Source organism: Periplaneta americana, chromosome 16 (genome assembly GCF_040183065.1).
Source record: "Periplaneta americana isolate PAMFEO1 chromosome 16, P.americana_PAMFEO1_priV1, whole genome shotgun sequence".
Classification (NCBI taxonomy): Eukaryota; Metazoa; Arthropoda; class Insecta; order Blattodea; family Blattidae; genus Periplaneta; species Periplaneta americana.
The window spans coordinates 150,502,385-150,526,641 of record NC_091132.1 but is presented as its reverse complement, the minus strand read 5'-3'; the positions used below and the strand labels follow the sequence as shown (position 1 = coordinate 150,526,641).

General features: G+C 38.0%; 2 protein-coding genes across 7 annotated transcripts in view; one reads left to right on the top strand and one right to left on the bottom strand.

Annotated features, from left to right (window-relative positions):
• The window catches only part of LOC138691317 (zinc finger protein ZFP2-like), a 499,579-nt gene that overhangs the window by 259,598 nt on the left and 215,724 nt on the right, over positions 1-24,257 (bottom strand). The gene's annotated exons all lie outside the window — the stretch shown is intronic.
• Positions 1-24,257, top strand: part of LOC138691320 (zinc finger protein 235-like) — an 83,334-nt gene that overhangs the window by 17,472 nt on the left and 41,605 nt on the right. For 4 of the 6 annotated variants that reach the window (XR_011329819.1, XR_011329818.1, XM_069813199.1 and 1 more), the window contains 2 exons: positions 389-459; positions 10,716-14,209. Coding sequence is in view for 4 of the 6 variants with exons in the window: in XM_069813199.1 (XP_069669300.1) it covers positions 389-459; positions 10,716-11,805 (1,161 nt within the window). In the remaining 2 variants the exon portion in view is untranslated. Of the gene's footprint in view, positions 1-388; positions 460-10,715; positions 14,210-24,257 lie in introns of those variants that run through there. The other 2 variants (XM_069813200.1, XM_069813201.1) reach the window with 1 other exon arrangement.

Sequence of the window (24,257 nt, the reverse complement as noted above, 5' to 3'; positions counted from 1 at the left end):
TCAAGTGTCGTGTCGATGATTGTTAATGTGGAAAACCGATATTCTATTATATAAACATAATGAAGTGGTAATTTGTATTAATTCTACTATTGTTGGTTAATATGTCAGATTCATGTTCTTACAAAATTTTATAGTACCAGTGTATATCTGTGAATAATTATTCGTGATAATGAAAAGTAATCAGACTCAATCTGACGGGCCCTTACTGCTCACGGGCCCATATGCACTTGCCTCCTCTGTCCCCCCCTTCTCAGCAGCCTGCTTTTATTGGCTAAAATTCTACTAGGCCTAATACGACTTAAATGCAGTTGTGTGGCAACTCAAATCAATGCGCTTTTGTTAATGTAAACTGTGCTGTCTTTTTGTTTTATTTGCTCTGTATTTGTAGGAAGTGCAGAGTGACTTCAATGAGGACCCAAGGGTGGAAGTAACGGTAGAGGACGAGGTTTTCGTCGAAAGGTGAGTGTGGTGTGCGAGTCTTTACATAGAGAGTTCATTGTGTTTGAAGTGTCCGTTTTCTTGACTGGCCAGAAGCAGCTGCAGAAGAACTGTCTACCTGAATCATCCAGCAATAATCAGTTATCACATTCACACTCCATTTCTCTTGATATCTGGTTTCCATAAGTATTGTTCAAACCTTTCTTCATATTCTTCACTAAAAGTGCCTTGATTATAAAGAAAATGGACATGCATACACTTATAATGCAGCCTTGGGACTTGAAACCCTTCAACTTAATTTCTACAGTTTCTTTATAATTATTGAAGTCTTTGTAATTCCCTAGGAAATTATGTATTACCATTTTCAGTTCATTCCAAGAGTTTTTCTGCAAACCGCTCATCACGTTTAGCAAGTCATTATGTAATATTAATTTGCATATTTTATTTATTTATTCATTTATTTATCTGTTTGTTTGTTCGTCCGTTTGTTAGTTCATATATTCTAGTGTAGTTAAGGACACCAGTCTTTCACTTTCACATCACCGAAATTACAGCTACAATAATACACACAATGGTACTTCAACAATGTTTCACCAGATTCTGATTTCTTTCTGTTTGTCCACTGTCTCCCCTTCCACTGCATAGACCTAGCCCTACTATCCCACTCACACAAGAAACATGTTGGTGTTGTTATTAATACAGAGTTCTTAGCAATAAAGCTATTAACAGGATTCCAATAACAACTGATATTAAGATAATGGTTCATATAAATATGCTTATGGTTAATGAATATGAAATTAATATTAAGGGAGCAATCTTTTGAATAGTTATTAAGATGAAACAATTGTTTCATCTTAATAAAAATTAAAATTACTGCAGGGGCAATTGTTCATACTAATTCAATTATTTGACCTTCTAATAAGAATCGATTAATATATGCAAATTATGATTATCAAGTTACGGGATAGCCGTGTGCTTCTCTGTAAAAGACTGCATATAAATGTGTGACTACTCAGCTCTCAGGCACAGATGCAGAAAGTGTTACTGTAAGTAAAGTATTGTACTTACTTACGGCTTTTAAGGAACCCGGAGGTTCATTGCCGCCCTCACATAAGCCCGCCATTGGTCCCTGTCCTGAGCAGGATTAATCCAGTCTCTATCATCATATCCCACCTCCCTCAAATCCATTTTAATATTATCTTCCCATCTATGTCTCGGCCTCTCCAAATGTCTTTTTCCCTCCAGCCTCCCAACTAACATTCTATATGTATTTCTGGATTCGCCCATACCTGCTACATGCCCTGCCCATCTCAATCGTCTGGATTTAATCCTCATAATTATGTCAGGTGAAGAATACAATGCATGCAGTTCTGTGTTGTGTAACTTTCTCCATTCTCCTGTAACTTCATCCCTCTTAGGCCCAAATATTTTCCGAAGCACCTTATTCTCAAACACCCTTAAACTGTGTTCCTCTCTCAAAGTGAGAGTCCAAGTTTCACAACCATAAAGAACAACTGGTAATATAACTGCTTTATAAATTCTAACTTTCAGATGTTTTGAAAACAGACTAGATGATTAAAACTTCTCAACCGAATAATAACAGGCATTTCCCATATTCTGTGTTTAATTTCCTCCCGAGTATCATTTGTTATTTGTTACTGTTGCTCCCAGGTATTTTAATTTTTCCACCTCCTCAAAGGATAAATTTCCAATATTTATATTTCCATTTCGTACAATATTACAATATTCTCGTCATGAGACATAATCATATACTTTGTCTTATCGGGATTTACTTCCAAACCTACTTCTTTACTTGCTTCAAGTAAAATTCCCATATTTTCCTTAATCGTTTGTGGATTTTCTCCTAACATATTCACGTCATCCGCATAGGCAAGCAACTGATTTAACCTGTTCAATTCCAAACCCTCTCTGTTATCCTGAACTTTCCTAATGGCATACTCTAGAGCAAAGTTAAAAAGTAAAGGTGATAGTGCATCTCCTTGCTTTAGCCCAAAGTGCATTGGAAACGCATCTGACAGAAACTGACCTGTATGGACTCTGCTGTATCTTTCACTGAGACACATTTTAATTAACCGAACTAGTTTCTTGGGAATACCAAATTCAATAAGAATATTATATAAAACTTATGTGGTAATCGAGTCATATGCCTTTTTGAAATCTATGAATAACTGATGCACTGTACGCTTATACTCCCTTTTTTTCTCCATTATCTGTCGAATACAAAATATCTGATCAATAGTTGATCTATTACGCCTAAAACCACACTGATGATCCCCAATAATTTCATCTACGTATGGAGTTAATCTTCTCAAAAGAATATTGGACAAAATTTTGTACCTATGACGTCAACAAAAGTGATATGCCTCGAAAGTAACTGCAGTTAGTCTTGTCCCCCTTCTTAAAGATAGGTACGATTATGGACTCCTTCCATTGTTTTTGTACAGTTTCCTTTTCCCAAATAGCAAGTACAAGCTTATAAATTTCGTTAGCTAATGCGCTTCCACCCTCTTGTATTAATCCTGCTGGCATTTGATCGATACCTGGAGACTTATAATTTTTCAGATTTTCTATCGCAATTTCGACTTCAGAAAGTGTGGGTTCGGGTATAAATGGCTCAGCAGTTTGTATTTCAATTTCGTCCCGATCATTACTATTTGGCCTACGTATATTTAGTAGTTGCCCAAAATAGTTTTTCTATTTGTTCAGGATTGAATGAGAGTCTGCAAGCAAGTCACCATTCTCATCCTTGATCATGTTTACCCTTGCCTGAAAACCATTATTAAATTCCTTTATGCCCTTATATAAATCTCTAATGTTTTTATTTTTACCTCATCCAGTTTTTCCTTTAAGTAATCTCTTTTTTTATTCCTACGTGTACGATTTGCTTCCCGTTTTTTTTTTTAATAATCATCTCTATTCGCCTCAACTGGATCCTGTAAGAATTTCAATTTTGCCTGTTTCCTTCTTTGTACTACTATGCAACAATCTTCATCAAATCACGGTTTCTTTTTCTTAGTTTCATAATAACCTATGCTCTGTTCAGCTGCAATTTTGATATTATCGCGGATATTTTCCCACTCGCTATTAACATCTAATTCTTCCTCAACTTCGTCGGTACTTGCTAATAAACCTATTTGAAATTTCGACCTGATAATGTTGCTTAGTTTCCTCGTCCTTTAATTTCGGAATATTGAATCTTCTAATATTAACTTGTTGCTCTACTCGCTTGGAAGTAAAGTATTGTAGTTGTATGAAATCACAATCATATAAGTGAGACAATTTATTTTATTAGTACCTGAGATGCGTCATGCACACTAATAATCAAGAGTAAAAAAAAAGTGTAAGCAATTTAGGAAAATTCTAAGAAAAGACAGACAAGTAAGACATAAACATTATTTAGGAATGGAAATATTTGTGATATATAATTGAAGCATTGGGTTGAATAACGGTCTATGTTACAATTCTTCAAAATTGAGTTTTTAATAGAATAATGCTCTGTATGGTCTTACACAGCTTTAACAAAAATCATTTATCAATATCTGTATCAGAGGCGCTTCTACGTGAGTTACAACCATGAATATCTTGGTTGGAACAATGGTTTGTGTCACTCGTCACTTCTAGTGTATCGAGCTGTTTACATCATATTGAGATTTATTGCACGGAAGTTTGTTCTCTTTACAAATACTGGGTACTTAAATTCTATGTGTCAGTTTTCGATTGATCTATTACAACTAATGGATGACTGCAAAACAGTAATGATTTCTACGGTAGATATTGATTGGCTAAATAAATGTAAACAAAAAACAAGGATCCAGACAGATTAACATTACTAAATGGAAAGATGTGTCACGAAAATCGGCCTGGTTGGCGTAGTTGGTATAGCACTGGCCTTCTATGCTCGAGGTTGCGGGTTCGATCCCAGGCCAAGTCGATGGCGATGGCATTTAAGTGTGCTTAAATGCGACAGGCTCATGTCAGTCAGTGGCTATACTGGTTTAAGGGTCTGGGCTACCACTGACCCTATTATTACACAAAATATATTTTAAAATCCCCATAATAAAATTCCTTACCTATTTATATGTGAATTCCAGACGTCTTGATTGGGACGAAAATACTTTGATGACTTCGTCATTGAAATTACAGTTGGGCCACTTGCGAAGTTTCTGTAGAAATGACTTTTCAGTGGACATCAGTGCCAAGCCGGATAAACGTTCTTGTGTATGAGTTGATCTACAGTAGGATTTTATTCTCTTCAACGCAGAAAATGTTCTTTCTACCAATGCTGACGTAGCTGGTATTGTCACAATTAATGTTGCCAATTTAAGGACTTCAGGAATAACTTGGTTCAGCTGGTTTTCATATATGACAGATAATATTTCATTGATAGGTTTGTTCGAAAAATCAAAGACTTCTGCTGAATATATTACACTTAATTCATTTTTCAAACGTACTTTATCAAAGTGACTGTTATAGGACTGAAATAATTTGTTTAGTGCCTCATTCGGGAAGTTTTCTCTATAAGCAGAAAATTTTTGAGAATCTAGAAGATGTGTGAACTGAAGCTTTCCATAATCAGAAAATCTGTCAGTAATTTCCATGTGCATATGATCTAGTATGCTGTAGTACAGCTGCCTGTATTTCAATTCATCATCTCCTTTTCTTCGCTTTAATGGTGGTTCCATTGTATTGGCTGAAGAATTTTCATTTTCCACATTACTCCATATGGACAGAAACCCACTACGTCTGAACTCGGATATAGTATTTTTTAACTTTGATACCTCTTGCAAGTAGTATGCTATGTCTAGACTTTTTGTCTGAAGAATATTGTAGAACACATCTGTATGTGCTAACACTCTAGCATAGACTTCAAGAAGAAATATATTCTGAAACTGTGTGAAAAAATACAAATATCCTTGAGCCTGCACAATTACATCATCATCCCAGTTTTCTTCAGAGTCATTACAAATGATATTTTCAAAGAAAGCAGTCAGTTGTTCTCTGTATTTCTTTACTGTATTTACAAGCCGAGATGTAAAATTCCATCTAGTTGGTGCTACTTTTGGGAGTTTCTTTTTCATAAATTCCTTGAGTTCTTCTGATCTTTTAGGAGATGATGAGAAAAATGCAGCTAAACCCGACAGTGTTTTGAAAAAAATGCGGCATTCTGGAATGGTTGAAGTAGTTTGTTGCAAAACTAAATTGAGAACATTGCTGTAACAATGGACGAATAGTGCTTGAGGATACTTTTCTTGAACTTTTGTTTTTAAGCCATTAATATTTCCCGCCATTACTGAAGCACCATCGTATGTCTGTGCAATTAACTTATTGCCGACATTGTATTCTGCTATAACAACTTCCACATGCTGAAACAAAGCAGCAGCAGTTTTGCCCGAACTGACATTTGTGAATCCTATAAACCGTTCTTGAACATTGGCAGTACTGTCGACGTATCTTAAAACAGTGGACAGTTGACTCTGATTAGAGCAGTCACTTGTTTCATCAACAACAATGGCCACAAAAGGTGCTTCTTCTATTTCTGATTTTATGTTCTTTATCATAACCCCACTTAGAGCAAATATTAAGTCATTCTGAATTGCGGGAGAGGTACCACAGAATACTGTTGAACTCTCAAGATGATTGGCCAGTAAATGGTCAAATTCACTTAAGGAACTTAAATATTCAATATAATTTCCTCTATTGTCTGATTCCACACTCTCATTATGACCCCGAAAAGCCAATTCTTGTTTTCCTAGAAAGCAGACTGCGTTAATAAGACGCAGTAAAATCTCCCGATTTTTTTTTTCACAAGAGCATTGTGTTGGTTGATGTGTAGAGCTTTTTGCTTATCTAGCTGTAAATCAATTCTTGTCTTCCCAAAGTTTGCAAAGTTCATGCTACTATAAATATGAGCTTTTGATTTGTCGTGTTTTAGGACTGCCGTTCGAAGGGAGTTCATATTAGAAAACCCCTCTTTTGACCACACATTAGTTTTGCGGCTAAATAACAAACATGGCCAGCAAAATAGTTTAGACAGTTTAGAACTACCACACCACCAATTCCACTTACCATATGATGTTGAAGTGAAATGGCGTGTGTACTCACGCTATTTTTCTTTTACGTCCATGGACAAATTTAACTCAGGACTTGGTCTTTCCATTTTCACAATTTCAACTTTCTCGTTGTATGTACGACGGTTAAAAGGCACGTTTAATAAACCTTCTATTACACAGTCATTTTCAACACAAACCTCTCCAGAAACTTGTTCTGCCATATTTTTCACAATATCACTTAATTGGGAAATTAAAAACTTAATAATTCACAATTAATATAATTCTTAGACACTCGAACAAATCACAAATTTAAAATACTGAACTGCAAGAACACAATCACATTCATGAGCTAGCGTACTAAGCGTATTGTTGTTTCGCGCCTTCGAAGAAACCGATCACGAGAGCAGCAACTCACCCGGCCTACACTGCACGATAGAAACAGAAGGGAGCGGGGGACGGGCAGTTGTGCGACAAGACAGCGTGAGCGGAACGGTCACAGGCTACCCCTTGTAGCAGCGGTTTCTCCAGCGATGCCGCCTTGACAACTTGTTTCTTTTCGAGAGCAGAGAGCACATATAAATCTAACAATTACTTTAATTTTAATTACTGTGGTAAAACTAATAATACAAAATTATTACATTATGTTATATTATAAACTTTTTCTTTTGTAATTTCCTTGGGCTACCGCCGGTTGCCCCGGTAGTCCGCAAAATACGCCCCTGATGTCAGTAGATTTACTGGCATGTGAAAGAAATCCTGCAGGACAAAATTTCCCCACACTGGCGACGCTGATATAACCTCAGCAGTTGCGAGCGTCGTTAAATAAAACAAATTTTTTTTGTCACGAAAGTCGCTGAGAAATAGTGGTGTTGAGTATAGAAAGATCCCCCAAATAATGTAAATTCCTGTCTGTTATTTTTGCAGTATTTTGTTAGTTGTATTTTAATTTACACTTTACCTAGTGTTGGTCTGTGTTGTGTTCTGCTGCTATTGTTTATCTTATAATTTGAACAAGGTATTTCGTCTCAGGAACAGATTTGTGAAGAAATCTTGTAAGGAGATGTTCTTACAGCTTGCTCTTGATATGAGAAAGAAGCTGTTTAAAATTTAAAGTATTACTCTCTTACAGTCAGCATTTAAAAACTGTGATTGTTGTTGTCTTCATTATTAATAAAATGTGTACTTAACAGATAAGCCATCTGTTGTGATGGATACTAAATATTCGGGTCAGGGGTTCAAACTCCATCCCCCAACAATTTTTTTCAACAGTAATATTTGTCTTTTTTCATTTGTTATTGTAATAACTTTCACTAACTTTATGGTGTCCCTACAGTTCAGTACGGCAGTTATTTTTAATAATACTCTTATTATTTGATCAATATTGTATGTTTATTCACAGTATAACATCGAGTGTAACTTTAATCAAGTACATGGTGTTGATTCATATTAATATATAGCGTTTAAAAATAAATGTCATATTCGAATTCTTCATATTTTAACCCTTTTATTGATTTTGTGTAATTCATAATATTCTGATTGTATAAAACTGTTTATTGTTTGTATTCCCCGTAGCATTTTTGTGGAGTTAAAAGTATTATCAAACATCTTTGATGTGTAATATGACTTTCAATAACATACATTGGTGTACTTCACTTATTGTACAAAACATATTGATGGAATAATGGTCTATGTTGCCGGTCCGATAGCAAATTTATGACTGGAATTACGATGTAACATATTTGTTCCTCTTGCACAGTTAGCACATTGTAACATAGACCGTTGTTCGGCCCAACACTTCAGTTATGAATGTATGTCTATTTTTTTTAATTAAAAGTACTTAACGTTAAATAATATATCATATTTTTCTAAGCGAAAATAGTATGTATTTACTTGAATTATATCGTCATGAAACATTGGAAGAAAGAACCATATACGTAAATATATGCACAAACTGAACAAGAAAAAAATAGTTATTTCTTAAGCTTTTATTTAATTAATTATTTGTTGCAATTGCAATGTGTGCTTACAATGTTGAAACACATTTTCTTATATTACAAGAGTTCACTCTTCTCACTTGAAGGATCTACTGTAGACGCTTGTTGTTTAACGTTAATTTTTGGATATATAACATTCTTTATATCAGGTAATATTACGTTAGCAGGTGCAGTCCTCAAAACTGAACATCAATTATTATTATCTGTTGGTCGACTCCTTACATTAGATTTGATAAGTTTCGTGGAAGGGAAGAACTGGTTACACCTATATGTACTGACGAACATTGATATTATTTTTGAAACAAATTTTTATATTATTATTTTAAATAAGAAGTAAAAATTGAAATAACTGAACATATTGTGAAGATTCCTTCATTGCTCTTTACTCTTTAGCATGATGTCGAGTGATGCACTGTATTAAATTTGTACTTCCCTATGCCGTCTAGCATAAGACTGCATGTAGGAGGGGATATGAGGGGAGGTAAAGTTTGAACCAACGAGTTAGAAAAAGATTTTAGAGTGGCCTTTGCGCCGCCATGTTTGAAGAAAATTGAAATAGCAACCGTCATTGACATAAGCGCCCAAAACAAAGTGGGCGTGAGGACAGGTAAGGTTGGAGTCAAGAAGCAGTCAAAATTTCGGTTACAAAAATCAGTTAAACGTACACTAAATTTAAAACACATGAGCTATTCCTAGGAGAGCAAAAGAATAACCTAACGGAGCAAAATTGTCATGTACGTACGACAATAGTTCCAGGAAATATACTGAAGGAAATGTTAATATTATTTTTTTTTTAATATGACTTTCAGAACTGCCCGTAAAACGAATGAGTATGATTCGGATGATTTTATTAAATTGTTATTTCAGTCTCTACACATTATTATTCCATAATATGTAGAATGAAAGTAGGCCCTAACTTTATTAAACAATCTTTACCTCTGAACTTGTAACTTGAGTAAAACATATTTTCTTTCGTTACAGTGTAATGTATAATTATCGGAATGTGAATGTGAGTCCAGGAGCGGATGGTCTGTCTGTGCCCTTGAAGGGCTGTGGCGCCACGGATTTTTATTATTATTATTATTATTATTATTAGTTTATAATTAAATTTAAATGTTTTATTAGGTTTTAACTGCGTTTGAAACGGAGTTGTAGTGATTGTATCCGTATTTATTTTAAGTCGATTACTAGTGAACCATTTATCTGGTTTATCTTTTGTCTTCGAAATAGGCCTACTTTAGATATAGCTATAGCTCATCACCTTCATGGAGTTGTTCGCTATATATTTATCTTCGAAGTGTCCTGAACAAAATGCTATGCTCGGAAGGACACATTTTGTCTTGTTTCATATTTATTACCACCTGTTTCACCAGTTCCTTTTTCTTTTCTCAAAGGGAATCTGTACACCAGTATGCCGTATGGCATGCCGGGCTTTGTTACACATTTACGCATAGAAAAATGTTGTTAATTAACAAAACTTCATAAAATGTACCTGAAACATGATATATCATTTGTCTTTCTTCTGCATTCTATATGAGAGTATGCAAGTCCTAAATTTGCTCAAATACTTCTTTCTGTCGAGTGCGAATATACTTACCAATAAAGCGGAGGAAATATATTTAGTAGGCATATATTCTTTTACAATTGTAAATACATTGTTACAGAGCTTTGAAAGCATTGTTACTAGTTTAACGTTCGCAAGACAAATACCAAGTTAGAGATAATACCAGTCAGATTTTCTGATGATGACGCTTACTATGAAATGGATTCAGTAATGTTCCACCGCAGATTTTCCTAATTTTGAAGTGACAAAATTAAAAACTATAAAGATTTCAGATATTACAAGAATAAGAGATAGAAAACGTTATAACACATTTGTATCTCGAATTTCGAAACATCGCATAAAATAGCACGCTCGTGTCAAAAAAGAGGAAAAGAAGAGCAAGTGACTTTGGACAGAGAGGCTTATTAAAAATAAAAGCTAACTAATTCTTGACTAACAGTGTGTGTAATCCTTATGAAATTTGTTGTACAGTTGAGGTACAAATTGTTGAGACAGTTTTGTTACTTGCACCACTACTCATAATTAATTTCGAGACTGTATCTCTAATTGTAATGTACCTCCTCATGAAATAGTTTATTTTGATTTGAATTTTTAATAATTGAATGTATATTTGTTGGGACTATTTTATAGACTGATAGTATATTTCAGGATTGCAGCTACGAATGAGAGTACTGTATCATCAGAATTGCACAGTATCGTACTTGAAAAGAAAGAGACTGTGTGCGAGATTCCCAAGAAGTCAGGTTCTTCGGGAAAACCTCTGCGGACTCGTGAAGATGAGAAGCAGTTTGAATTAGAATTGTCTAAAATATGTTTCTCGAGTGCAGAAAATCTGAACAGGCATTTATCGATGGACGTAGGCAAGAAAACTTTCAAATGCGATGTTTGTGCCAAGTGTTTTTCAAACTTGAATAGTCTAAAAACTCATGAAAGTCTGCACACCGGCGAGAAACGATTTAAGTGTGATGTTTGTGACAGGTGCTTATCGCGATCGGGTGGTTTAAAAAGCCATAAACTCGTGCATACAGGCGAGAAATCTTTCAAATGTAATTTTTGTGATAAGTGCTGTTCAAATTCGTATAACCTAAAAACTCATGAACGCCTGCACACCGGCAAAAAACCTTTCAAGTGTGATGTTAGTAGGAAGTGTTACTCGGATTCGAGTACCCTAAGAAGGCATAAACGTCTGCACACCGGCGACATACCTTTCAAATGTGATTTTTGTGGAAAATGTTTCTCCCAGTCGCGTTACCTAAAAGCCCATGAACGTGTGCATTCTGGCGAGAAACGTTTCAAATGTGATGTTTGCGGTAAGGATTTCTATATGCCGAGTATCCTAAAAAGGCATCTGCGCCGGCATACAGGCGAGAAACCTTTCAAATGTAATGTTTGTGGTAAGTGTTTCACGATGTCTTGTAGCATGAAAAGACATCAGCGCCTCCACACTGGCGAAAAACCTTTCAAATGTTCTTTTTGTGGTAAGTGTTTCTCGGTTTCGAGTATCCTAATAAATCATGAACGGAAGCACACAGGCGAGAAACCTTTCAAATGTGATGTTTGTGGTAAATGTTTTACTCAGACGAGTAACCTAAGAGTCCATGAACGCCGGCACACAGGCCAAAAACCTTTTAAATGTGACGTTTGTGGTAAATGTTTCACTCAGACGAGTAACCTAAGAGTCCATGAACGCCGGCACAGAGGCGAGAAACCTGTGAAATGTGATGTTCGTTTTGAATGATTCTGTGAGTCTAGTAGTCATAAAAGCCATCAACTCTTGCACATTGCCGAGAATCTTTCTAAATGTGACTGCCGTCAATTGTGTTTCGCTAGTAAGTATTGCTTAAGTATTTCTTTATTCAAACCTATTGGTAACAACCTTTTGTAATGCGATTTTTGTGGTAAATGTTTTTCGCGGTCGGGTAGCCTTAAAAGCCACTAACAGCTATAGGCGAGAAGCCTTTCAAGTCTGATATCTCTGAAACTTCCTTCTTTTGAAAGACTATTATATATATGTTTTCAAACATGCTGACGAAAAGATTTGGTAATGCGATGTTTGTGGAATGTGTTTTTCTCTGTCCTGTAAGATAAAACTGTTCAGTCCACAATAAACCGGGAAGGAAAACTACAACGATAACTGAAATATTGTTAAAATACTTTGAAAGTTGAGCATTCGCAGTTAATGGGAAACTTGCAGGGAACTTGATAGTTGATTCATTCTTGTGTCAGAAATCTATTTTCTCGTCGTATATTTTGTAGCAAGGATGCATTTTCATCTATCCTGTCTAACTCAGACACTGAGTAGAATCACTTTTAGTATTATGCTACGTGTATCTGACCAGATTACCACTTGAATTGAGTTCTTAAAAAATTCTGTGTCATAAATTTTGTAGTAGCTTAACCTTCGTTTGAAAAACTGTTTTCAGAATATTGAAGTAATGATAGTAGGAGGAATAAGAATAAAGTACATGAGATTTGCTGATTATATGGCATTAGCAAAGAGGAGATGATACTAAGGGATATGCTACTGGAGCTAAATGAGAGCTCTGAGGGGTAGTATGGGATGAGGATAAATTAAAATAGGACGATAACCATGGTCATAGGTAGAAAAATTTCGAATGTAAACTTGCGAATTTTAAATGGGGCAGCAGAGCATGTGGACGGCTTCATATACTTCGGGTGTACTATAAGTAACATGATAGCCTCCACGAAGTCAAATTGAGGAAAGCAATGATGAAGGAATCTTTTAATAGAAAAAGGAGCATCTTTTGTGGACCTATGGAAAAAGAATTAAGGATGAGACTAGTGAAGTGCTTTGTATGGAGTGTGGCATTGTATTGGCAGATACATGGACATTACGACGAAGCTAATAGAAGCATTTGAAATATGGATATGGAGAAAAATAGAACGTGTGGACAGACAGAATAATAAGTGAAGCTGTGTGTGTGTGTGTGTGTGTGTGTGAAGAAAGAATGATACTGAATTTAATGAGGAAGGTAGGGTTCCCAGACATCCCGTAAAATTCGGGATCGTCCCGTTTTTCGGTAATGCGTCCCGTTGTCTCGAGAAAACTATTCGGGATAGCTTTTCTTCAGGTATTTTAGAGTTCTAAACTGAGAAAAAACGAAAAAATTACAATGTATATTCTAGATTACATATTACAAACATCGCACTTCATCATTGCATGCGACTGTATATGGACTACAGAAACAATATTATTGGGAGTTATTAATTTCTCAACGCGACTAGTGGCAACACCAAATGCTTAGATTAAGTCTGGGTGTATTTTTTTTAAAGTACTGAGAGAACTCTCATATTTGAAGAGGGTAATGGAGTTCATTATGTGTAGCCCTTGAACAAATGCATGTGTCGAAAGATTATTTTCTCACATGAACCCTCTATGGACTGATGAGAAAAATAAATTATCTGTAAGAACAGTAAAAATCAATGCCTGTTGTAAAATCTCTCTTCAGTGAGGATTGTGTTGCTTTTCATGACATGAGTCTTCAAAATGTTAAGTGAAATTTATTCTTCAGAGAAATATTGCAAGGACATGGCGGATTGATTTATAAGAATATTTTTACTATCTCTTTACTTACCCTTTGTTAGGAAAGTGTTTGTGTAGTAAACTTTACTACACACACACTTTGAAAGAATGGCACATTTTAAGGGTGCGCACTTAATAAACTTAGGCCTGAAGTGATAAGTGTCCTGTATTTTTTCCAATATGTCTGGGAACACTAGAAGAAGGGGAAGAGGAATTGGTTGGGTCACTGGCTGAGAAGAAACTGCCTACTGAGGGAAGTACTGGAAGGAATGGTGAATGGAAGAAGAGTATGGGGCAGAAGAATATATCAGATAACGACATTAAGATGTACGAATCATATGAAGAAAGAAAAAGGTAGGGAGTATATGGGAAAGATTGGAGAACCCTGGGCTTGCAGTGAAATACCTGCCCTTGTTTAGAATACTGAATTCATTAACCTTTGCTTATGTTACCGGGCTTGTATTCATGAAAGAACACCATTGTTCAGTTATGCACATTGTCTTTTCCGTTGATGGTTTATTGTGTATCATAGAACTCTTTTGTAGTCATGCGGTGTACTTGTCAAAATGTTATTAAAGTAACCATAAGTTTATATATTTATGATGGTATTTCTTATTCCAACTTCTTCATGACCATTGAGGCTTTGTGCTATAAGACTACGAAATATATATTTATGGAAGACGCTGGAATAATGCATGGTCTTGCTCTGCGAAAAGAGAAATGGCAGTGAGATTGGGGTTTTGACGAAAGTTATGATAAAATTGTTGTGAAATTGAGAGCAAGTACTTCCATAGGAAATATGACAGGGGTGAATGGAAGGAAGTCCTGAGGCCAGGAGAGGGAAAGCGGAAAATTTATTTTGGTAGAAGTTTCAGATCGACAGTCTCCCACATTGGAAGTCGTCATACTGTGGTACAATTTACCTAGGAGTCGCATCGTTTCTGATGGGTGACCAGCCTATGCGAATGTGGACAGAATTAAACTGATTCAATTATCATCCATGAACATATTTTTTGGATCAAAATGATCAACAAATTGACACGAAAAATGTTGAAAATCTATAGATGCATGTGAAACGCAAGTTGAAATGTCAATTTGGAACATAAAGGGTATAGTTTCCGTGCCACAGGAATTCAGTGTGAGGAGAAAATGCGGCCATGTTTGAAACATTTCTGATTACATTGCGTGCAAACGACCAAGAAAATTTGTTAGTAAAAACATTACTGCCAATAAAGTGTCATTGTAATAGCATTATGAATTAAACTTATTTTAATCTCATTGCGGAAATAATGTATACCTATCCACTACTTGCTTTGCTTTTGCTTGATAGCGTCATTGCCCCTTAGATCTTAGGAAACACGTGAACACAATGTACATAGCATAGGTATGTCACTCCGACGCTTGAAGCTCTCATTGGCTACCCGGCTTTGACGTCACCTGGTATGAAGCGAGCAATGATACGGTACGCGAGATACGGTTAGAAGTGTTGCTATTCCTGAATTTCTCGCGACTGTGAATCATGTGTGCGCATTTTTCTAGAAGTCATGTCATTCCAGCTGATTCGATGAACACTTGAAAGAGAAAATATTTTAGGAGAAAAATTCGCTTCGGCGCCGGGGATCGAATCCGGGTTCTTTGTTCTACGTACCAAGCGCTCTGACCATTGAGCTACGCCGAATTCAATCCACATCACCGGACCGAACTCTCCTCCTACAGTGTTTCCCTTTTGTGGCCTGACTCCAAGTTGGCCATACATTTACGTTTATATTTTCAAGTCAACTGTCATTATACAAGGAACGCACTCAGCTGAGTGACTAATGGCCGAGATTCCGCAGTTAAATGCACAGCAATCTGTCCAGAATCATGCGACGAATTTACTAAAGATGTTATTAATTGGTCCAACAGAATAATATCTGTTATAGTGACAATATTTGAGGAGAAAAATTCGCTCCGGCCCCGGGGATCGAACACGGGTCCTTGGTTTTACGTACCAAGCGCTCTGACCACTCGCTACGCCAAATTCAATCCAAAAATATTAATTGTCACTGTAACAGATATTCTGTTGGGCCAATTAATAACATCTTTAGTAAATTCGTCTAGCTAGCAGTGCATGATTCTGTACAGATTCCAGTGCACTTTACTGCGGTATCCCGGCCATTAGTCACTCAGCTGAGTAACTTACGCTCCTTGTATAATAGCAGTTGACTTGAAAATATAAACGTCAACGTATATGCCCAACTTGGAGTCAGGCCACAAAAGGGAAACACTGTAGGAGGAGAGTTCGGTCCGGTGCTGTGGATTGAATTCGGCGTAGCTCAGTTGTCAAATCGCTTGGTACGTAGAACTAAGGACCCGGGTTCGATCCCCGGCGCCGGAGCGGATTTTTCTCCTCAAATATTAATTGTCACTATAACAGATATTATTCTGTTGGACCAATTAATAACATATGTAGTAAACTTGAAAGAGATTCAAAAGTTATGAGGATAGAAATTGCGTTATATTTGGAAGTATATTTTACTGCAAAATAAACTATTCAGTTGCATCAAATATTCGTGCATTAGGACAAAATGTAGCCCTAGAGTATGTACGAGTAGCTATAACGTGCATTTAATTTGTTTAGTGATGAAGGAAAACACTAATCAAGTAATAGAATATTAGTAATTACTCTAAGGGAAATATAGGAGTCCACACCTGTGGAGTAACGGTCAGCGCGTCTGGCTGCGAAACCAGGTGGCCCGGGTTCGAATCCCAGTCGGGGCAAGTTACCTGGTTGAGGTTTTTCCCGGGGTTTTTCCTCAACCCAATACGAGCAAATACTGGGTAACTTTCGGTGCTGGAGCCCGGATTCATTTCACCGGCATTATCACCTTCATTTCATTCAGATGTCTTAGAAGATGAAGCAATCCAAAGCTTACTTTTCTTAGCTGCATATTTTTTAATTATTTGCTGCTTACCCCTTGCACTCAGATTTCTTATCGTAATAAATGTCCTGGTTTGGTTCTTACATACAAGGACATTATTTTATTGTGAACTTCTGGGAACTTAATTAATGAATAGACTTTTAATAGATATATATCTTTCTTATTGAAAAGGTCGCTACATGAAACGGACCAACCACTATTTCGAATTGCACCACTCTTCGCTGGGACATGTAAGACTGCCTTTGCTAATAACTGAGATCCTGTCACTGATCTCTTCCCGCGGAAATAAATAGTAAAGGGGAGTTTCTGTTTCTAAGACATTCACAAGCCCTCTTAGAAAGTGCTCTTAATGGAAGGCATTTGCGATGTCTTTTGAGGATATATGAATCTTTTATTTCCATTTAAATGACAACGAATCTCTCCTGACGTGAAACATTTCGAAAGGACTTCATCAACTTCTTTCCTAACATCTCTTGTTTTACCTTAGGCGGCGACGGTCGTCTTTTTATAGACACGACATACCGTGGACCCGTAATTATTTTTAAGAGCTGCATTTTTTCTTTCACTGCTGCCAAAGTAACTGCATTTTTATTTTGTAAGAGTTTAATTTGATTTCTTAGATTTTATTATTATTTTTTGGTTATCTCCCATTGAATACGTACTAGTTGACTGAATCAGTTTTATTTTCTTGGGTGATAATCTAGTCAGAGTAGATACTGCTTATTTTCTCACGTGTTTGGCTTCATGTCTTAGGTATATCTAGTAGAGTCCTGTAGAACAAGCCAGAACGTTAATAGTTTTCTAATACATCCAGATACTTTTAGGCCCTACTTGAACTCTAGAGAATATTAAATACTTAAAGCGTAATTTATAATTTATCGGAGAATTGATATGAAAGTAAGGGATGAATAACTGTATGTAGTGTGGTTTCAATTGTGCTTGCACTAGGACCCTCAGTAAACGTGTATCCGTGCCAGTTCTTAATATCCTGCGAAGACACAGGATTTGGGTGCAGTGTTTTCTTGCTAGGCAAACCTAAACGTTTATTTTTCAAATCCCTTCCATAATCCCCAGAAAGGAAATGCTCGGAACATACGCGAGAATTGTCTGGATTAAACCTATCAGTGCGCTTACATCGAGAAATCCTTCTGGAAACCTGTGATACATAACACTGGCCCGGTCGAGGTGGGTTCCGCCAAGTTGGTGACCGGGGGAAGCAATGGTGGCTCTCGTGCTTTTCTTTTCGAACATTAACCGCCTTATCACCACCCAGCCATTTTCGTTCTCTCGTCTTTTTCATCCCTCTATTTCTCCTCGCCGGCCACCATTGCACATCATCACAGCCATCTTCACCTCTCCATCCCCACTGTTTTTTTTCTTGCCACGTCCGCCTACATGACGGGATTTGTTAAAAATGCCTGGTGAGGCTACATTATTCTTCGTCCTCTAGTTCATTATATTCATTCTTAGGTTAGGGTTCTAATGCTTATAACTCCCGTCTCACCAGCGGGGATCTTTCCTATCTCCGTGGTCCTGTCCCACGGTTTCGAGCGCGACTTCCAACTTGTGCGGCGCGATAGGGCGCCCAGCAAAGAAGCAATAGTGAATCCTTCATATTGCCCCTATATGCAAGTTTAGGTACCGAGCCCGGACCAGAGGTCAAGTACACTCACGTAGAGCCCCAATGGGGACCTGGGGCGATTTAGACGTCCCTGTGACCGACTGTGCTCGCCAGGACGAATATATCGCTCCGACGTGTTACCGCTGACTTATGGGTGTCGCAGTGTAATCAACCACAAGTCCCCTGAAGCTGCGTGTGGTCTCGCATAAAAGTGCGACACGCCTCTGGTGTAAGACTTGCCATTAGGTGTCTAATGTCCAGTTTGAAGAGTAACTTGCGTGAGGTGGGTTGCTTGGGATCGGGCTGCGGGTGGGTCCCCAGGGCCGGCGCAGACCGCAAAGAATTTTTAGCTGTCTTTTTCTTCCGCCCCCCCCCCCAGTGGCACTCTGAAGCCGACGGATCCGTAGAAGGGGCCAGTTCAAAATGTCCTTGCGCTCTTCCCCTTAGACAGAAAAAAAACGAATAAAAACAGGAGACAGGAATAGATACGACTGGTGGTCATATGACGAAAATTGCGATGGAATTGGACCCTGAGAAAGTTATGTCAAAGTGCCGCCTCCAAAGTTTATTAATATCACCTTGGACGGAACAGAAAAGACTATGAAGAACATCAGTCCATCTTACGTTAGACGCGCCCTCGACGGACTCGTTGGGAAGGTCAAAAATGTAACTGGACTACGCAACGGTAGTCTCCGCATGGAGACTATATCTCCAAAATAGAGTGAGACGCTGTTGAAAGCGAAGTTGCTAACGTCTTACCCTATTAAAGTCGAATGGGACTCCTCGCTGAACACCACGCGGTGAGTAGTGCATACGGATTCTCTGGACGGTATTCTGATGAAGAGATCCAACTAGAGCTGGCAGAGCAGTCCGTGTCCAAGGCTCACCGTTTAATACGTAAGCGGCACAGACGGACAGTTCCCCTGAGCACTGTTCTTTGACTTTCGAAAAGTTTGTATTACCAAAACACATCCATGTCGGATACGAGCGTGTCTCAGTTCGTGCGTATGTGCCGAAACAAATGCGGTGCATTAGGTGGCAACAGTTCGGACACACGCAAAAACCTTGCACTAACATCATATGTGCAAAGTGCGGCGGTGCTGACCATGCCCCCAAAAACTCCTTTTACTGTAAATGAAATTGAACATATCCTATCGCAAGTACCTGCTCCATACCTGTTAGTGGGGGATTTCAATGCATCCCACCACTCTTGGGGCTCAAATTGCGATGATGATAGAGGAAATAAAATAGCAGAGGGTTGTACCCGTCTAAATCTTATAACCCTGAATTCAGGGGAAGCAACACACCTCTCCTTGGCTTACGGTACATATTCCATGATAGATATCTCCATTTATAGCCCAGTTTTGTCCACGCATTTCGAATGATCTGGATTCACGACCTACATGGTAGTGACCACTACCCCTTCCGAATGCGTATGTCCGCTTTGCGTCCTGCGGAATCTCGCTCTTCAAACTGGGTTATTAAAAAGGCGGACTGGGTCCGATTTTCGGAGTCCATATCATTCGATGATAACGGACTTGCAAGTGTGGACTCCGTAGTAGACCATTTCTCAATTGTGGTTATAAAGTCAGCGGAATTATCTATCCCCCTGTCGTCCTGCAGGCCAAAACGCTTCTCTGTCCCCTGGTGTATGGATGCCTGCAGAGATGCAATCCGAGACCGCAAACGTGCCCTACGCCAATTTGAGCGCAATCCGACCCAAGAAAATTTTGTCTAGTTTAAAAGTCTTCGAGTCAAAGCTCGTCGCACTGTGTACAATGCTAAGAAGACGTCCTGGACAAACTACGTTAATTCATTGAATAAGAACGTCCCAGCTAACATCGTATGGGTCAAAAAACCGTCACATATTGGGGAAACTTAGTTCTGTAATTCCGAGCCTTCTGAACAATGGAGTAACGACCACCAGTCCCATAGACATTGCTGAAATATTTGCTACCGCTTTTGCACAAATAAGTAGCTCAAGGAATTATGACCCGGAATTTCTGAAAATCAAAGCTGCTGCAGAAAAACGGAACCTAAATTTTAACTCTAATAACACTGAAGACTACAATGCACCGTTCACATCAGAAGAGCTGGAGGCGGCACTAGACACATCCCCTGATACCTCCCCTAGCCCTGATAACATCCATAACCTTTCTTCTATCAATATACAGCAGAATCTGGACTGAGGGTTTATTTCCATCTTCTTGGCGTTCCGCCATTTTAATCCCAGTGCAGAAACCTGGAAAGGATCCTTCTTTACCTGGCAGTTGTATACCAATTTGTCTCACCAGCTGCGTATGTAAGGTTATGGAAAAGATGATAAGTAAACGCCTGATGTGGGTACCGGTATTCGAATTGGAAAACCGATTATCTAATATCCAATGTGGTTTTCGTAAGCACATATCTGCCACAGACCATCTTGTTCGCCTTGAGGCCGCCATTAGAGATGCTTTCCTCAAGAAGGAGCATCTTGTGGCAGTCTTCTTTCATCTAGAAAAGGCTTACGATACCACATGTCGGTATGGCATTCTGGAAACTCTGCATGATTGGGGACTTCGTGATAGTTTACCAACGTTTATTGCGAAGTCCATGGCAGAGCGGTATTTCCGAGTTCGAGTAGGCACCACACTTTCTAAAGAACATCTCCAAGAAAACGGCATCCTGCAGGGGTCTGTATTAAGCGTCCTTCTTTTCTGCATTGTGATCAATGTAATTGCCCTTTGTGTGGGTGATCGAGTATCTTCTCTGTTGTGCGTTGATGAATTCAGTTTGTATTACAGCTCCAGATATCTTCCATCCATGGGTCGACATTTGCAACTGGTCATCAACGTACTATCAGAATGGGCTGTTCGCAATGGGTTTAAATTCTCCGCTTTAAAAACGCAGTGAGTCCACTTTTACAACCAACGTGGACTACATCCACATCCTGAACTGCGTCTTAATGGAGTTGAGTTGCAATATACAGACACTGCGAAATTTTTGGGCCTTATCTTTGATTATAAACTGACGTGGGAAATGCATATACGTGATTTGAAAGGCGTTGCGAGAAATCCTTAAATATTTTACGCCTTTTGTCAGGGTTTCGCTGGAGTGCAGACTGTATAGTTCTTTTACGCCTTTATCGAGATCTCCGATCAAAGCTGCATTATGGCTGTTTTATTTACGGCTCAGGAAATAAATCTCAATTATGTCTTTTAGACACTATCCATCACCATGGGATACGACTCGCTACAGGGGCGTTCCGAACGAGTAGGATAGAGACCCAGTATTGCGAAGAGGGGAGCCATCACTGTTCGTATGCTGTTAAGCTCCGCTCATAGCCCGAGCACAATTCTTACGACTCCTTTTACCATCTGCCTCTTTACACCCGATACAGTGAAAATCCACGGAGACTTCGTCCGGCAGGTGTGCGGTTTCATGCACTGCTGTCCGAGCTCGACATCCGCCTGCCAGCAGTTCGCACACTGGAATATACGATCACTCCGCCATGGATTATGCGACGTCCCATGATTGATGTAAGTCTGAGCCGAAATTTTAAGAATTTTACACCAGCTTTTGTTTATAGACTTCGTTTTAGTGAACTTTTATCACAGTCTCCAAATTTATTTATTTAATACTTTACACTTGAGCTACATTAGGCATTGCAGCCCGAAAGAGCAGAAGCTCGTGCTCGGGCGCAGTTCCGATCAGTTATAGAAAATATATCACAAAATTAAGAGAGTTCAATGAGCACAATAATATTAATAAATGATAAAATAATACAGCATGTAATAATAGGTCTATATACAAATAGAAAATACAAAAGTACATGAATATTAGAGTATCAATTTTTAAGTCAATTAGCTTAAACAATTAAATAATTAATCTGATTTGTCTCTTAAATCTATGTGAGTTAAATGTACTTAGCTCAGGGTAAGCTCTAATTAATTCATTATATATTTTGGGTCCAAAACTTCTGCTGTGTTTTAATCCGGCAGTTGTGTGGCATTTCGGAGTATTTAGAAAGAAACTGTAATTTTGTCTGGTATGGTATTCGTGAGGATCAAATTTAAATTTATTGTGGTTTTTATGGAAGTAAATGAGCAATGTTTGTTTATAAATTTGTTCTAGATTTGATACACCAAATTCCTGAAAAATTAATTTAATTGGGTAATCAAAAGTTTTATATAGATAAATTTTTATAATTCTTTTTTGGAGCAAATTTAAAGGATGGAGAGTCGATTTTGCCATTCCTCCCCAACCTAAAATACCATACTGACATTAGTTTCTACTGACGGATCCCGAGTAAATGATTGTGTTGGCTGTTCCTTTGTTGCAAACGGACACATATTCAAATATAAATTGAGCCAGTACACTAGTGTTTTTACCGCAGAATTATATGCTTTTTATAGAGCCTTTTGTGTTTTTAATTAGACAACCCCGGGGAAGATTTCTTATCTGCTCCGACTCTTTAAGCACAATTCAGTTCCTGCAGCGTTTGAATTCTGATGATCCGCTTGTGTTGAGAACCCAGGAACTTTTCTACACTCTCCTAACCTCTGATTATGATATTGGAGTAGTGTGGACTCCGGGTCATGTTGGCATTCCTGGAAACGAGGAAGCGGATGCTGCAGCGAGGGACGGTGTTATAAATGGGTCTGAGGTGTATTGGCGTGAGAGGTGGCAAGATATTAAAAATTACTTGAAACATACGTTATGGTGGCAATGGGAAGGAGAATGGTCTGCACAAGAGGGAAATAAATTGCAAAGAATAAAGAATACTGTTCGAGTTAGGGATTCGTCCACGAGTAAGACGAAGAAGTCTTACTCACCCGGTTGAGGATTGGCCACTGTCATCTGATATATGGCCATCTCCTACGTGGCGAGCCTGAGCCGTAGTGCGTAGTGTGAAATGTGCCGTGTTCCACTTAGGGTGGAACATTTTTTATTACAGTGTAGAAAATATGGCCGTGTCCGTCGGCATTATGGAATTCGGCCGACTCTACGTGACGCTCTTGGAAATGATTTTAATTGTACAAATGCAGTTCTGAGATTTTTATCGAATACAGGACTTGGCAGGGTGATGTAGTTTTATAATGACCCGTTTTACTTTTCCTCCGGACTCTTTACATCTGGAGGTTACATTTTTTAGTATATGATTTTAACAAACTTGACATTCGGACCTTTTAGATCCGTGCATTTTATACATGCGCCAAACAATTTATTTCTGGTGGCATTTGTTTTATTGTTTTGTTGTTTCTTCTTAAATACTACTTAGAGTCTGAGAACTTCTCACTTTTATGGTTTTTATGCATCACCTTATTGAAACTTCATTTGTTTTTTCTCGTTTTAACCGTGACAACGCTTTTTAGTTCCTTTAGGTATTCTGGCTATTGTATTGTGTTTGTGTTTAGTGAAATATTTTAGATAAGGGCGCAAATAGCCATAGTAGCTGATGCGCCCTTTTTAAACCCCACTAACTAACTAACTAACTAACTAACCAACTAACTAACTAACATAACACTGGCAGTTTTAAACCCATAATTACGGTACTGTGCTACAGCACAATAAATACGGCTTCATTCTCAACTCTAAGACATCTTAACATTTGAGGAAATCACAGAAAATTGAAGCTGTATTTCGTCTGGAACCAAAATCTAATAACGTTTATGCTGATGTCCATTCTTTATATTCTAAAGGAATGGAGAAAAATGTGTCAACATATGGGAGGTAAGAAAACAGCGGATTAGGAAGAGGAAGGAAAGCTAAGCTAATTCAATCTGCGCTGCTCTTCATACAACATGACGTCACGCAGGAAATACTGTATTAGCCGGACGGAAAAACAAACGAGCGTGATGAGGGAAGAGACCCCTCTCATGTGAACGCGTCTTTTCATCATTCATAATTTGGGACGCTGAAATACGATATTAGTTGATACGTTGTGGTAATTTATAGGTACTCGTTTTGTTTTTTTTTTATGAAATTAATAATTTAAAGCATTCTGACTGTTATTCCTAATGTGGAAACAGAAAGAGTCATCGAAAAATAATCGTATATTTAAACTTACTACGTTAATTTTATTCCGATACGTTGTATGCTAACGGGTAATAATTCATTCGCTG